The 16,363-nt window shown below is 43.2% G+C and overlaps 1 protein-coding gene across 5 annotated transcripts in view; it reads left to right on the plus strand.

The window, feature by feature from the left end:
• Positions 1-16,363, plus strand: part of GRIA1 (glutamate ionotropic receptor AMPA type subunit 1) — a 375,264-nt gene that overhangs the window by 258,282 nt on the left and 100,619 nt on the right. For all 5 annotated transcript variants that reach the window (XM_073649840.1, XM_073649841.1, XM_073649842.1 and 2 more), the window contains exons 7-8: positions 14,769-14,936; positions 16,192-16,296. In XM_073649840.1, the coding sequence (XP_073505941.1) occupies positions 14,769-14,936; positions 16,192-16,296 (273 nt within the window). The remainder of the gene's footprint in view (positions 1-14,768; positions 14,937-16,191; positions 16,297-16,363) is intronic.

Genomic DNA, 16,363 nt, shown 5'->3' on the forward strand with positions numbered 1-16,363 from the left:
CATTTTCCTAGATTTGTAATGTCTTCGTTTTTCAGCCTATAGAGCTGTCTGAGGGCTTGTCTTTTGCAGGTCAAGCAGCTGTTTTTATTGATACCATTTAAGGATAGATACAACATTTTGATCACTTCTTATTTGATTTTTTTTGTGGCATTGCAACAACCAAAAAAACACAGTTTTGGCATTTTTGTACGGTGTTTACTAATCAGGATAATTAATTTTATATTTTGATAGATTGGACTTTTCTTGAAACTATGATACAAAATATGTGTATTTTTATTAAAATATGTATAGTTTTACTTTTTATTTTTATAATTTTATTTTTAATGGGGGGAAAAAAGAGGGTGGATTTTTAAGGTTTTTTTTATTTTAAATTTTTTATATATTTAAAACATTTTTTTTTACTTTTTACTGTATTTGTTAGTCCCCTTAGGGGACTTGAACAAGTGGTCGTCTGATTTCCTATACTGTTTATAGAAATAATTCAGTATTGCTGTATATAAAAAAAAATCCTTTGAAGGCCATTCAATGGCTGAATTTCAACAGAATGCCATGATTTCAGACACAGGGGTCTGCCATAGCAGCCTATCGGCACCCTACGATTGCGTTGCTGGGTGTAGGGGGTGATGGGTGCATGGAATGGCGTGCACCTCTGCTAGCACGCTGTAAATGCCGCTGTCACAGAGATTCTCACCCGGATAACTGAGGAATGAGCTTGGAAAAGTTGCAGTGTGCACATATCCTTAGGGTCAAGGGAAGAATTAGGAAATTTATCAGATACAGGGTTCAGAATGTGTATATGTTAGAACTAAGAAAGGTGTGCAGATACATTTTTTACTAGAATTAGAGAATGTATACAGATTAAATATGCATTAGGGTTAAGGTTGTGAAATTAGTATAGATAATTTTTGCTAGGATTAGGGCTAGGATATGTGTATTATGGCACATTCAGACACTTTTGGGGTCTCCCAACCTGAGCGTGACACATTCATAGAAATATATGAAGCTGTCACGCTAGGGTCTGGAGACCTGCAGCCGGTCCATGCATTGCAGTCTAATCTCGGACCAATTTGCTAAATGCGCGGTTACGGTAAGGGTAAAACCATATACAGTTAATAGGGTTAGGAAATTTGTACAGATTAATTGGGTGGGCTTAGGAACAATTGTATTAGGGTTAGCAATAGAGATCGAAGTACAGATAAAAATATTTTTTATATATATCTACATGATACAGTCAAAGTGTGAAATTGGTATCTAAAAAATGCTCTATTAGGTTCAGATGCAAGAAAAATGCTCTAATTTGTTTCTACATTTTACACAGACTGTACACATAAATATTATTGGCAAAATTTATGCCAAACAGAGTCTACTTTTCGATTACCGTTCTCAGTACAACTAATATATGTGACGCTAGTCCCTACTCACGGACAGACCGTGAGGCAAAGGAGTCAGACGTTCTGAGGTCAGAACCAAGAGAGTGCATAGAAAACCAGGGGGAAAGACAAAGGCGTAAGTCAAGTCACAGTCCGGGGTGAAAATACCAGGAGATAGCGGATCAATGCAAAAGGGACAAAACAAAGGGATAGTCAGAATGCGGTCCAAAGGGTCAGGCAACGGAAGATCAGAACTCAGAGCAACAGAATCAGGAAAACACTCACCAAGAAGCACAAACTACACCTGGCAGGAATCAGAGATGGACAGCTCAGATAAGTAGCTGGGCAATCTCCAGAAGAGAGAACACCAGGAAAAAACCCAGCACCTCCCAGTCACAGATTGGACGGCCGAGCTGTCAAAGTACTGACAGCACAGCATGCCCATTACAAGATTGGACGGCCGAACTGTCAATCAAAACACCAACAACTCAGCAGGACCCAGATTCCATAGGGCAGCAAAACAGTCACTCACTGAGCGGAGGAATCATGACAACATAGAGGTCCATGAGGCCTCCATTCTACCACCAATGTTTCACAGAAGCTTACGAACCTTTTTCTGTTAGATTCCAGAATGGAAAAAAAATATCATGGTAGATGTGGATAATGGCATAGTTTGACTACTGTTATCCTGTCAGCACAAAGTCCATCCCGCCATGGTATAAACAGCCGCGTTGTTTGAGACGGACTGGTTGCTAATGAAAACATTGCCTAACAGGTGTAGCCATTTCTATGCGGTTGTCAAGCAGCAAGTCCCTAGCAACCAGTCTGTCTCAGATCACTAAGATGATTAGATCAAGAATAAATTGGCATTAGGCTGGGACAAAACGATCTGCCTTATTCAACTGGCTGCGTTCTCTTTTTTTTTGCCATATTAAACCGATTTTTTAAAAATTACTTTTGGAAAGTGAAGGTGTATGACTATTTATTTAGACGCCGAGGGAAATGAGCACATATTATCATGAATCACATCTGCGGCTTGGTTTGCCCCCTTTCAAGCTGTCATGACAACAAATCTTGTGAAGATTATTATTATTATCATCCATGACAACATGTGGGAGAGACATTTTCGACCCAATATCCTGTGTTTAGTAATGCTACCGCTTATAATTCCTGCCGCCCCCATGCTGGATCCGATGACTCATTGGATTTACCTGTCAGGATCATTATGGCTTATCGAAGCATATCTTATGAAACACAAAGTCATTTCCGTACAGTTTAATTAGTGCAGTAGTAATTATGGTGAACCTATACGACCAGATATAATAGGCTCCTCTCATCTGTGACCATTTCTGGTGGACACGGTGGCAGGGCACGCCATGTTTTCTATGTGGAATTGTACTTTTTATTAACTGGTGTCATCTCTCGTTACATAACTATGGGTTTTTCATTTCGGCCTAGTAGATACCCAGATTGTATAGCCTTAATTAATAGGGTAGCAGGCATATTAGTACCTATGGGGCCTAGCAGCTAAGTAGACCCATCTCTATTAAGGTGCAGATTGTGAGTTTGGCCCAGACTTAAAATTCCCATCTCCAAGATCCTATTCTAATATGTAGTAGGTATAATAATATTAATTATATTAGCAAATACCTACAATTAGAAATGTAATATAGTTTTTCTTATTCGCTATGTCACTTACCCTATGTGCAGGGCATTCCAATAGCTTAGGTATCCATAGTTACGACCACTAACAGCTAACTGTCACTATATGAGTGGTCGTAACAATGGATACCTAAGCTACTGCACATAGGGTAAGTGACATAGCGAATCAGGAGAACTATACTACATTTCTAATTGCAGGTATTTGCTAATTTGATTTTTATTAAATCTACTACATATTGGAATAGGATCTTGGAGATGAGAATACCCCTTTAAGGCATCCATAGCATTTCTGCCATTGATGCCACGGGTATAGCTACCGGGATAACAGACATAACATATACTTTGGTGCCCATAAGTAAGGTGCAGCTAATAATGGCTGTGAAAGATGGAAAGTGGAGTACCAAGAAAAGGAGGAAAAAAAGTAAATAATCATAAGTCTTGTAGGTCCTGCTGGAACATGATCCTATTCAATGTGTTTCTTAGACATCTAACTTTCAGTTAGTCACAGGTTAGGTGATGACTTATTAATTGATGGGAGTTCGACCGTTGGGTCCTGCACAAATCGGCAGAAGAGGACCCTTTTATCTCTGCTAGAATAGAGCAGCAGTGCACATGCTCCACCTGCGCTCCAATCATAGCCTATGGGGCTGCCAAGCCCTGTGCTCGTATTTTTACAGAAGCCCTATAGGGAATGAATAGAGTGGCGGTCATAGTTTGTAGCTGGGATAAATGTTCCTGTCAGGGATAAAAATTCCCCAATCTGCTGATCGATGCTGATCAAAGCAGTTGGACAACCGCCAATCATCAAGTTATTACTAGAGATGAGCAAACCCAAACGTAAAAGTTCAGCATTCGTACCGGACAGTTAGTGTCCAGGACTAAGCGCCAAACACGGACTTTCCCCAGAAGTCCATTGCAGTGTTCAAAGTTCCGGGGGAAGTCCATTGAAGAGAGAGAGAAATATAGAGAGGGAGAGAGAGAGAGGAGGAGAGAAAGAGGAGAGAGAGGGTACCAGAAGCCAAATTTCCATGGGTCCGCTCATCCCTACCTAACCTATGGATAGGTGATAATTTGTTTTCACTGGGCAACCCCTTTAATGTTCTCTCACAAATCTACAGACATATTTGGTACATAATAGTCTTTCAATATTTCCTGCACTGTAGAAGAAGGTAAAAAATTCTTCTGTCTAGTAGGGATGAGTAGACCTGTGGAAGTTGGGGTACTGGTACCCTACCTGATCTTTATTCCAAAATTTGGTTCTGGTAATGTGACGCTCACAGCCCACCCTGGGAGATGGGGGTACTCGGAGCCGGGTCAGATATTGGGGGTTGCAGTCATGGCCTGGACCCTTTCCGTGCCAGGGCCGTCACAATAAAAGATTTAATGGGCTATCTGGGTTCGGTGTTAATCGAGTGGATTAAATGACTACGCCACCTGTGGTTTCTGGTGATCCTCCACCAGCGCTGTGTTCAGTCCTCTGAGGTGGGATGTAGTGGCAGCAGCAGATGGTACTACTCCCCACAGGCGGAGCAGGGCCTCAGGGCAGAGAGAGCAGGAGGATGGGAGTTGTAGTGGGAGATGTAGTGCGGTGTAGTGCGGTGCCGCGTTGCAATAAGTAACCGGAGGCCATCGGGGTAGTCTTCCAAGCTTTACTCACGGTAGAATGCACAGCTGCAAGGCTTCTCCCTGCTCCTCATGGCGCGCTGCGGCCACCAGGAAGGGGTTCAGCACATTCCGGGTAGTTCGGGTGCATGAATCAGGACCCCCGCACCAGAGTGTTCCTAGACTTTCCCACTAGGTCCTCTCCTGTCCGTATGTGGTGCGTGTTACAAGGCTGGGTCTCCCTCTGGACTATGCACAGAACAAGGGTACGGGTGGCGACTGCGCTCCGTCCATTACCCGGTGGGATCCACTGAGCCTCTGGGCTTCTCCGACTAAGACTTGAAGTGACAGAGTCAGATATCGGGGGCCGGTACCCCTTTTGCAGCAGGAATCCCTCTGACTAGGCCAGATTAGTGAGGAGAGGTGGTGTATACTGCTCCGTCTGCATCCCCCTTGGATCCTTTTGCCTGTGGAGCTTGTCTCCTCTGCTCCCCTCCAGGCCTTCTTAGGTAGGGACCTTGACCGGGTAGAGACAAACGTTAACTCTAGCCCGCTCCTCGACTCAATGCCAGAGCACGAGGACCGTGTATCTTCAATCAGCTGAAGGTTCACACAGAAAGCCACGTTCAGTGATGAAGATCACAGTCAAAGACCATAAGCCCAAGATGGCCGTTTATTAAATATGAATTTTGTGGTGTAACCTAAAGTGTGTCCTCCACCCTCACCCACTACATGGTTCCCCCTAACTTTGGTTCCCCCCCATCTCCTCTTATCCCGGCTGGGGCAGCACTATGGTGACTTAAAGCCCCCCTCAGGTGAAGAGGTGTAGTGTTGGATGGATGTGGTGGGGTCCCAATAGGTACTCCTTCCTTACCTCGGAGAGGAGATACCACATCTCGGTCTGAGGTGCAGTACCCCTGTGGCGACTGAACCCTCAGGGGCGCCACAGTAACAGAACTTTACCAGAACTTGAACCAAAACCTGAACCCCATTGATAACAATGAGGACCCGAATTTTTGAGTTGGAAAATTTTCTCTCTTTCTCTCTCTCTCAACAAAGAGCTTCCTCCGGAACATTGAACATTGCAATGGACTTCCAGGAGAAGCCTGTGTTTGGCATTTAGCAGCAAACACTAACTGTCCGGTACGAACCCTAAATTTTAAGTTCCAGTTTGCTCATTTGTTCTGTCTACACAAAAAAATTAATGTCAAAATGGGTCTATAATCCTAATTGAGTCCAGTTATAGAGTGAGAGAGCTGATGAGTCTGAGCGTATTCAGTCTCCACCAACAAAGCTGGACTGACAGCTGCAGCTTGTACTGAGCAGTGTGAGATCTCTGCAGCAGCGGGGAGGAGAGACACTGAGAAACTGTCAATTGGGATACCTTGGTGGAGTTATAGCAGTAGAGAGGAGGGTCACTGAGGAGCTTCCAATCAGACTAGGTGGGCAGAGACTTGGCACAAAAAAGCCACTGAGGAGCTTCCAATCAGGCTAGGTAGGCAGAGACTTGGTAGAAATGAAGGTCATTGAGGAGCTGCCAATCAGGGTACATGGGCAGAGATTTGCCGTGGGGAAGAGGGACATTGAGGAGCTGTCAATCAGATAAGGTGACATTGAGCTTAATTTTCAAAATGAAATATACTCTCATTTTGACATGCACTTTGCAAAGTAAGTCCATCAGCCTCATCATGTCTTATACGTCTATTTAATAATGTATCTAGTCTGTATTGTGAAATGACAGATCCACTTTAAAGCACCACTTAAGCTTTTTGTTTAATTTCACCTCCAGAATAGTATTACTAATGTCTGATACCGGTTTCTAGTAAAATACTTACCAGCCGTAGTCTTCTATTATTCTCAGTGCCGCTCCCGTCCTGCTCTGCCATCTAGTGACCGCAGCTCCCGACTGACCAGAAGCCATGGCTAAAGGTCAGAATTAGTGATGAGCGAGCATGCTCGCCACTGCTCAGTACTCGCTCGAGCATCTCAGTACTCGAGATTCTCGGAGCTCGCTGAGTACTTGGGCGATGCTCGGGCTGGAGCTCGGGTCCTCATCCTGCATGTTTGGTGCTATTTAGAGCACCAATCATGCAGGGATTGTCTGCCACTCACTGTAATGTCACAGCCATGGTGGTTGTGGCATTACAGTGATTGCCCAAATCGATGGGAACAGTGCTCACAGTGAAATATGAAAAGCCGGCAATTCATCAGCGGCATACGTCGGTACCCGACAATTTAGAACAGAAAGAATAGAGCATCACACATAGATTAGATAGCTAGAAACATGTCAGTCACATATATAATAAGTACACTGACAGTGTTGGTTACTGTATTTGTTATTTCGTGTTAAAATAAAGGATTTATGAAAAAAAAAAAATAATAGTGTTTTCATGCAACCGTCTCTTTAAAAAAGCCGGCTTTCAATTCATCAGCGGCATACATCGGTACCCGACAATTTAGAACAGACAGAATAGAGCTTAACACATAGATTAGATAGATAGAAACATGTCAGTCACATATATAATAAGTACAGTGACAGTGTTGGTTACTGTACTTGTCATTTAGTGTTAAAATAAAGGATTTATTAAAAAAAAATATTGGCATGGGGTTCCCCATAATTTTAGTCTTTAGAGGAGGTTAAGCAGACGGCTGGGGCAGATGTTTGAAGCCTGGGAAGGGGGTAATACCCACGGAGCTTCCCAGGCTACTAATATCAACCCCCAGCTGAATACCTAGCCTTTACTAGCTATTAAAATAGGGGACCCTCAAAAAAAAAGACGTGGGGTTCCCCCTATTTTAATAGATAGCAAAGGCTAGGCAGACAGATGGGGGCTGATATTAATAGCCCAGGAAGGGTGCCATGAATATTGGCCCCCTCCCAGGCTAGAAACACCAACCGTTAGCCGCCCCAGAAATGGCCCATCCATAGGATGCGCCAATTCTGGCACTTAGCCTCGCTCTTCCCACTGCCCTGTAGCGGTGGCAGTGGCGTAATAGGGTTGGGGTTGATGTCAGCTTATAATTCCAGCTGACATCAAGCCCAGGTTAGTAATGGAGAGGCGTCTATAAGACACCCCTATTACTAACCCCATAGTGAAAGTTAAAAAAAACACAAACACCCAGAATAAAGTCCTTTAATTGAAATAAAGACACAATTCTTTAATGTTCCAAATTAAACTCTACTTACCGTCACGCCCATTCCAGCTGAAGCCAACGATCTCCTTCAATAAAAGTAAAATAATAAACCAACCTCATCCTTACCTTTCCATGGTTCCAGGATGGCTTCAGCTCTGCTACATTGACATGACAGGCTGGATCGCAGCAGAACACTGCCATCCTGCTTGCCATGCCGCTCATCACTAGTCAGAATCTGTGAATGAGAGCCACTGGCTGCTAAGTATGAAAGGAAATTGGACCAACTAGGTTTAGTCCCCTTTCTATGAACCTGCAGTTTATCTTTAATGCATGAATGTCCTTGTATCCTGGTAATATGCTATCATGGCAGAGTCTACATATAGTCTGCACTAACTATAACAATAAAAGTGAAATAAAATACTAGGACACCAATTTGCTTTTAATTTGCAGGAAACAAAAGAGTAGGAGGTAACAGGGTCTGAATGGACTCTATTTAATCTGGGGAATCTACAATAAATCAGGATACTCTATTAACATCATGCAGAGTGTAGAAGATTAATGGCCCATTCTATAACATCTGCACTAGTCCACTGGTCTTCAATGGTGGTCTCCAACTGTTCGTACCTGGGCTTCTAATTGTTATATGCAATTAAAAAAATGAGTTGAAAGAGAAACAGGTGTTGATCTACGTTAGTCAAGAGGAAAATATCATTGTGTGATTCCAACGCAACAATGTCTGCAACCAGTAGAGGTCATATACAATGCAAAATCCTAATCCAGTAGAAAGGCTAAAACAAAAACACTGCCACCTTTGTTCCTAGGCTATTCGTGGTATTGCAACATGGCCCAATTACTTGACAGGAGATGAGCTGCAATACCAGACACAACCTAGGGATAAGAGTGGCGATATTTATAGAACCATAGAATGTTACAGTTGGAAGGGACCTTCAGGGTCATCGTGTCCAACCCTCTGCTCAATGCAGGATTCACTAAACCATCTCAGACAGATATCTGTCCAGCCTCTTTTTGAAGACTTCCATTGAAGGAGAACCCACCACCTCTCGTGGCCGCCTGTTCCACTCATTGATCACTTTCACTGTCAAAACGTTTTTTCAAATATCTAATCTGTATCTTCTCTCATTCAGTTTCATTCCATTGCTTCTCATGTTTCCATGTTCACACGAGAATAAGGATGATCCCTCTACACTGTGACATCCCTTTGGATATGTGTAGACGGCTATTAAGTCTCCTCTTAGCCTTCTTTTTTGCAAGCTAAACATTCCCAGATTCTTTAACCATTCCTCGTAGGACATAGTTTACAGTCCGCTCACCATCCTGATAGCTCTTCTCTGAACTTGCTCCGGTTTTTCGATGTCTTTTTTAAAATGTGGTGCCCAGAACTGGAGACAGTATTCTAGATGAGGCCCGAGCAAGGAGGAGTAGAAAAGAAGCCTTTTAAAAAGAACCCATCACTTGCCATAAATATGTCATTATTTTTACCCAGCGTAAATGCCTCTGTTCTCCTGAATTTGGCGTTGTTTTTCTTTTGCTCCTGTGCCTCTCTGTTCCTGAGATATGGCCTCTTCTTCCCTGTATATACAGTATATATAGTCTACATGGCCAAGTGGGCATGGTCCTCAACTCTTCTCTGTGGATGTCGTCATGAGAATCATGCCCACTTGGCTTGAAAGACTAGATTTATATGCAAGGAAGAGGGGGGGCCATATCTCTGGAATAGAAAGGAGCAAGAGCAAAAAAACAACAACATCGTATTCAAGAGAACAGTGACATTTACACTGGTTAAAAATATTACATATTTATGACCTCTTTAATTCCAGAAAACCATTTGATTTAAATTTAAAGGGATTTTCCCATAATTTACATTTGTAACCTGTTTGAATTGGGTAATAGTGAGCATGTGTGACCACCAGGAATGCAGAATATTAGAGCTTAGTAAACCAGATGATTAGATTTGTTAAGCCAAGAGAAATACACTATTATCTTTGTGTTGATTTGTAAATGTATGTGTATTTCTCTTGGCTGGTCAAGAAGAATAGACCAGTATTTGTATAACCCTGATTGTTGTCTCCTCTTTGATTCTGAAACAGTGATGTTGCTTTAAAGAGCCCCCTACTATACCAACTATGTAAATAGATTAGCTCAAACAATGATAGCTGAACCCAGTGAGTAATGCCCTCCCTAACGCCTTACCTGTGAATGTGTACAACTGTAACTATTTTAAGTGGCACACACTTCTGTAGCAGTCAGACTTGGGACAGAGATTGAAAAGAGACTTTACAAGGAAAATCAAATATCAGACTCTCTTCACACCATCAGCTTGGCAGCATGGCTTTACCCAAAGAGACACAGATTTGGATTGTACATGATTCTAGTCTAAGGGTATATAGCCCTGACTGCAAAGATACAGATCTGCTCCTTTGACCATCAGAGAGCCCATTGATACATTTGGGGAGACTAGGTTGGGACGATGAAGTCACCTGGCCCCAAGGATATGTTGTTTGGGGTTGCGAGAAGGTACTGTCCGGTCACCTGGAACCCATGGAGACATTCAGAGAAGCCATATTTGGATCAGCCGGCCTTCTCGTCCCATGGAAACTCTCGGAGAGGCCAGGGTGGAACCCTCGAGTCTCCTGGCCTTGTACCTTGATCGACTGCTAGCTTCCTAAGCTTGCCACTACCTCTTCTTTGTGGGGGACCGCCAGAAGTGGGGGGCCACTGGTTGAGGTAGTTGGCCCTGGAAGTCCCAAAGTCGAAGCTGTTCTATTCCCAGGCGGGCTAGCGGAAGGGTGAGGACTGTGTAATGTTGTACCATCTTGTGTATTTGCTGGGACTGTTCTATCAGTTTGTTGTCTGCTTTGTGGTTCAATAAAGTATTGCCATGCTATTTTACCCTCACCCTGTGTTGTCTGAGTAGTATTACGCCTACGGAAGACCCCAGGTCTTCACAGACCCCTTATCTCATGATGATCAGTAATGGTTGCAGAAGGTAGACATCCAATGATCATACATTTATCACATATTCTGTGAAGGGGTTTTAAAAGTTTTTTTAAGGGACAACCCCATTAAAGACTTTGCTGGTCACTTTTGTGGAAATGTCTGTAGGACTTATAGACCCTATTTGGTTCTTCACTTGATTTTTTACCATGTTTGCCATTATATTGTATATCCTTTATTCCCACTGAGGACAACAGAATTGTACTCATTGTACTACTCCTTTAAAAATTACATGAGGTTGCCGAAATTCTGAGTATATGTGTAGATGAATCATAAAATAAACCTTAGAACATGGAAGGAAAAATAAGGACCACTTTTCTGTGTTGTAAATGGTACTTTAGTGGAGGAAGAATAGAATACCACTTACTTAGATGACCCTTGTAGAAAAATCCTTCATGGACTTTTAAGGCTTATGCTGGAAAGTAAGTTATGCTGACGCGTTTCGAAGCCCTTTGACCTCTTCTTAAGTCAAGTGGCTAGGTCTTTACATAGTATAAAGCTATCCCCTTTATGTTATTTATTTATGCTGTTATGGGGCATCAGCCCGAAGGTCACAAAAAGAGAATGGAAGAAATGGAAAAGAAAAATTCTAGGTTCATCTGTCTCGTTCTTTATCAGATTAATTTAAATGTTGATTTCACCCCCAATATTTCATCATGTTTCTCTAACTTATTGAGTTGCCGAGTGTATGGAAATTACGTCATCGGCACAGTTTTTTCTTGCTTGGTATTTTAATCACATTGAACCATGTAATTTGACTTTTTTCTTTTAAGTATATAGAGGTTAATGGTTCCTATTCCCTGACTGATTTCAATATCAAAGACAGGAAGTTTGTCCACCTGGAGATATAGAAGGTCACTTAGATAATTGCTAAGCATAATGTTTCCGACTCTAGCTGCCAGTGGTTTCCAAGTTTATATTTGCAAGGATTTTTTTTTTGAAGTTCTAAGGATGGATCGAGCTTGTTACCATTACTGAGACCATCAGTTTGAACCAAAATAGGGCCCATATGACTGGACTTTAATGGAGTTGCATGCACTCCTTGTACAGTGCAAAAAAATATTTGACTTGTATAAGAAAGTGGTTCTTGAGTGTAAGTGCAGTATTGAGATAGGGATTCTGGATTATCATCCACATCATGCAAAGTTTTTGTAGGATCTTCACAGTATGATGGTGCTAACATCCTGTAATGGGGCTCTGTCAGTGGTTGCCTGGCAGCTCTAAAATGGCTAAAACAGACAGGTTTAGCGCAAGCCACTATGCTTACCAGATCCAATGGTTTACCCTGACCTTCACTCCTCAACCCCTGTACAGGGATCTAGACTTAAAGCACACCTGTCAGCAGGATTGTGCTCAGTAAACTACATACACTGTCAGGTGGGTGACATTACACTGATTAAACTGATACATTAGTTGATGAAATTCATCCTGTGGTTCTTGTGTAATCTTTAATTTTAGTTTGGAGATAATGATATGCTCGTGCTCCGGGGCGGCCTGTGGGGGGCGCTCTATCTGGTGATCTGCTTATATATTCATCTGTATGCTCTTATGACAGCTCACTGTGCCTTCACCGACCTGCCTTCTAGTCTACATAATGCATCTAGCAGTGCGGGGCTAGGTAAGATTTTTACTATTCATTGGCTTCCTGAATTCAAAGTTAAGCAATTTTCTAAACAGTCTTTATTAAAAAGTGCCTACTATTTAGCTGCTGCAGAGTGTCTGTAAGTCCTTTATCTAGCTGAGTGATCTGCAAAAAATACACAAATGTGTTAGAGCTTCAGTTCTGGCAACTTTTCTGTTTAGTGTTAGACATAGCAGCAGTGCGGTGGAGTGGGTTGTGCACAGATCTACACATTGTGGAGAAGAGGGAAACTACAGTATCTGCAGTTTCAGGGAGGGCAGAGAAAACAGGCCTCTAGGTAAGGAAATGTAGCACCCTGAGGATTCGGCTGCTACAGGGGTATTGCACCTCAACCCAGAGGTGTGATATTCCACTCCCGGGTAAGGATGGAGTGTGGACCTGAGCTCGGTAGGCTGCATGCACTACACACATCCCATTTCCGAGGGGCAGGCCGACGGTACTCCCACTTAGAAATGTGCAGGTACGACCGAGTCTGTTCCTGGCTGGAGTGGGAGGGGGGTGGTACATCCCAAGTAGTGTAGGGGCAGATAGGGGGAGCAGCCTGGGTAAAGTTAGGAGCTCATTGGGTGCTGGTCACCTGAGCTCACACATAGAGGGAGTATATAAGGTGGGCACCATCAAAGATCAGGGTCAGTCTGTCAGAGTCAGTAAGAAGCAGAGGTCCAGATGAGCCTGCAGAGAGAGAGTGGAGCAGAGAAGGAAAGACCCAGAGAGGGAAAAAGAGAGGACTCTAAGACCCCAAATCCAATCCACGGGTGAAGAGTCGGCATCAGGGTACCGGAACCCAAGCTGGTGGGGGCAAAAACACACCCCAGCCAGAGACCGGAGGCCGTGGGCAGCGTCTGCCACGGCCACCCACCACATCCACCACGAAGGCATACCACGTGGAGGGTCAGGGAACCCAAGGCCAAGGGTCTCCCAACAGAAGGCCCGAGGGAGCTGGACCTAGGTGGATCACTAGTGGGGACGGCCAGAGGAAAGGACAGAAGGAGAGCTCAGGGTCACGCTCCGGACTTGTTTGGGGGTTGGCTGAATCCAGGACCTGGTGGACGCAGCACGGCTCGGGTGGTCACTTGAAGCTGGAGTGACCGGAACATCAGCAGTGAGTAAATACCCTAAACTGCACAACCCGACTCTGTCTTCACTTAACATCTACGCTGCACCACCACAACCCCCATCCTCTGCACCTGACTCCCTGAGGCTATACCCCACCCGTTGGGGGTTATACCATAAAAAGCTGCACCTACACCATCAGCCTCAGCGGACCCTGCTGCAGCGGCGGCCATAGTGACCGCAATACAACGGGTGGCGTAGTCGACATTAAGAACTTAATAACATCTGTAGGACTGCCACATACAACTGAGTTTGACACCCTGGGCACGGACCGGGTCACAGCCACTCGGAAGACTACAACTCCCATCTGATCCGGCTCCGGATATTCCCCCTAAAGAATATGGCCCAGGGGGCGCGTCAGAAAAACATGTGCAGGATAGAAGCTGTGCTGATATATGAGCTAGTGGACTCAGCAGCATCCTCACCCTGGATTCACACATCCAGTCTATATTACTGGGAGGGGCACTCTCATAAGAGACAAAAGTGAAACTTGGATTAGTTTGCATATCATGAGGTCTGAAAATGAATGAAGATTGCAGACTAGGGATATCACATATTTTAAACTAAAGATAACTGCTACTGTCTTATGTAAAAATCATATTTCCATGCTAACGGTGTCCATAGGGTATAAGATATATGTGATCCTGATTATTTTTGGGTCTAAAGAAACCAAAGAACCCATACTGTACCACTAGGACTTGAAGTAGAATAGATGTTTTCTATTCCAGGAAACAAACAACCTTAGGATAGTTCTTCAAGGTTTGGAACCCCCAAATCAGCAGATTGCAGTGAATTACTGAAGTCCACTATCTTGTCCATTTGGACGTCCAGTAGAGATGAGCGAATCTGAACTGTAAAGTTTGGGTTTCACACCAGACACTTAGTGTCCAGTGCTGAACTCAGAACACAGTCTTCTTCTGGAAGTCTATTTTACAGTTCGGGAGTTCAGTCGGGTACCAAAACCCGAACTTCCACAGATCTGCTCATTCCTAATGTGCATACTTGGTACTACTGCTAAGATGCCTTCATATTGCTTCCTAGAAGGTGGAAATCTGCTGATCATATGTTGATCGTCTGTCCTAAGACTTTGAGATTTAGAAGTCTTCTCGGAAACATGTCCTGTGCTAAACTTTATTCTTCCTAGTGATACTCCTGTTGATTTACATTATTTCCTGTATTTGAAGTATAATAATAGATGGTTATTCCTTACTCTTTTTTAATATACATAGTACACCTCTGCCCTGACCTATGATGGCGTTCGTGTGATGTATGAAGCCTTCCAGAATCTCAGGAAACAAAGGATAGACATTTCACGACGCGGTAACGCTGGAGACTGCTTGGCCAATCCTGCCGTTCCGTGGGGGCAAGGCATAGACATACAGAGAGCTTTACAACAGGTATGTAGGGTGTAAAGAACACAAAAAAAGCAAATTAATTCCATTTCCATTAATATGTCTACATACTATATCTACCGGTATCAATGTGAGAGTCAGCGTAGGATTGGATGGTATTTTAGATTGTGGTAGAGATCCAAGGGGTAACGTTTTTCCCTGCAGAGAGTGACATGTCAAGCGTGACATGCCAAGGTGAGGAGACTTTTCAGCTGCAATGCTCCTCTGGGAAATATACAAATAGTGTCACCTATAGTTACCCCTTGAATCCCGGTCAGACGCCTCTCACCCAGCCAAACCAGATCTCACACTTTGCACTGATGAGTGGCAGTGCCCCGAAACATGGTTTCTGCAAATTGAGATTCTGATTTTGGCTATTTTCCTAAGTCAGGTGACAAGTCTCGTTAGAGAGTCGATATTGACTTTTAGGATTGCTACTTCCGATAAGTGGCACCAGAGTTCTAGTCCTCTTCCTCTCTGAAGAGACTATTTTCAGATTGTGGTAGGAATGTCACCCTGTCAAACAGGCTCTAGAGAGAAGTATTAAATGTCAGGAAGGAGATTTGAAAGAAAAACAATTAAAACGCAATGTACTTACATATATACAGACTATATCTGCATATAAGGTTGCAAATATATTATACGTTTTGTTTTACATCTTATGTGACAACTGATTCATATCTAAAGTCTTATTCCAGATTCTGCTGGTTGCCGCTTGGAATCAGTCAGCAGCATGTCGACAGATTCCTTCTAAACTGCTTAACTAAGTTACCCTAAGTTGCAACTTTTAGGAGTATCGTGAGAGATGTAGTTTTTGAAAGACATACAAGGGATGTCTGAGATTTTAAAAAAATTAGCCTACAAGTAGGAAATGTGAATACGAAAGCCAATAATTACCTGTTGGTGCCCCCACTGCTCCATCTCTCATGTTCTGGTTGTCCCCGCTGGTCTTTGTTTACTTGAATTGCTGTACATTCACGGGATTGCTGCAGACAATCATCTTCTGCAGCCAGTTGTGATATTGGCATGTAGGTCATGAGAGTTGAAACAGTAGGATTATGAACGGTTAGGGGGTAATTGTAGCAGGAAAATAAACAAAGACCGGCAGGGGACACCAGAGCATCAGCCCTGGAACTGTAGAGGATTTAACAAGTAAGCAATATTTTTTTTATTATTATTTTCTCATGTCTTTCGGTGTTAAACTCTTTTATTTATAACTGTAAGGCAATCACTTTTATCATTAGTTACCTCTTTTCATAAGGTTCGACTTGAGGGGCTATCCGGAAATGTTCAATTTAATGAGAAGGGTCGACGGACAAACTACACTCTGCACGTACTGGAGTTAAAGCATAAAGGTATCCTACAGGTAAGAATAAGTGTCGGACACGTACTTTGTGATTATTATTAATATGACGGTTTATCTTTTTTTTCTG

Source organism: Phyllobates terribilis, unplaced genomic scaffold (assembly GCF_046119375.1).
Source record: "Phyllobates terribilis strain yellow unplaced genomic scaffold, ASM4611937v1 Scaffold_10__3_contigs__length_209671492, whole genome shotgun sequence".
NCBI lineage: Eukaryota > Metazoa > Chordata > Amphibia > Anura > Dendrobatidae > Phyllobates > Phyllobates terribilis.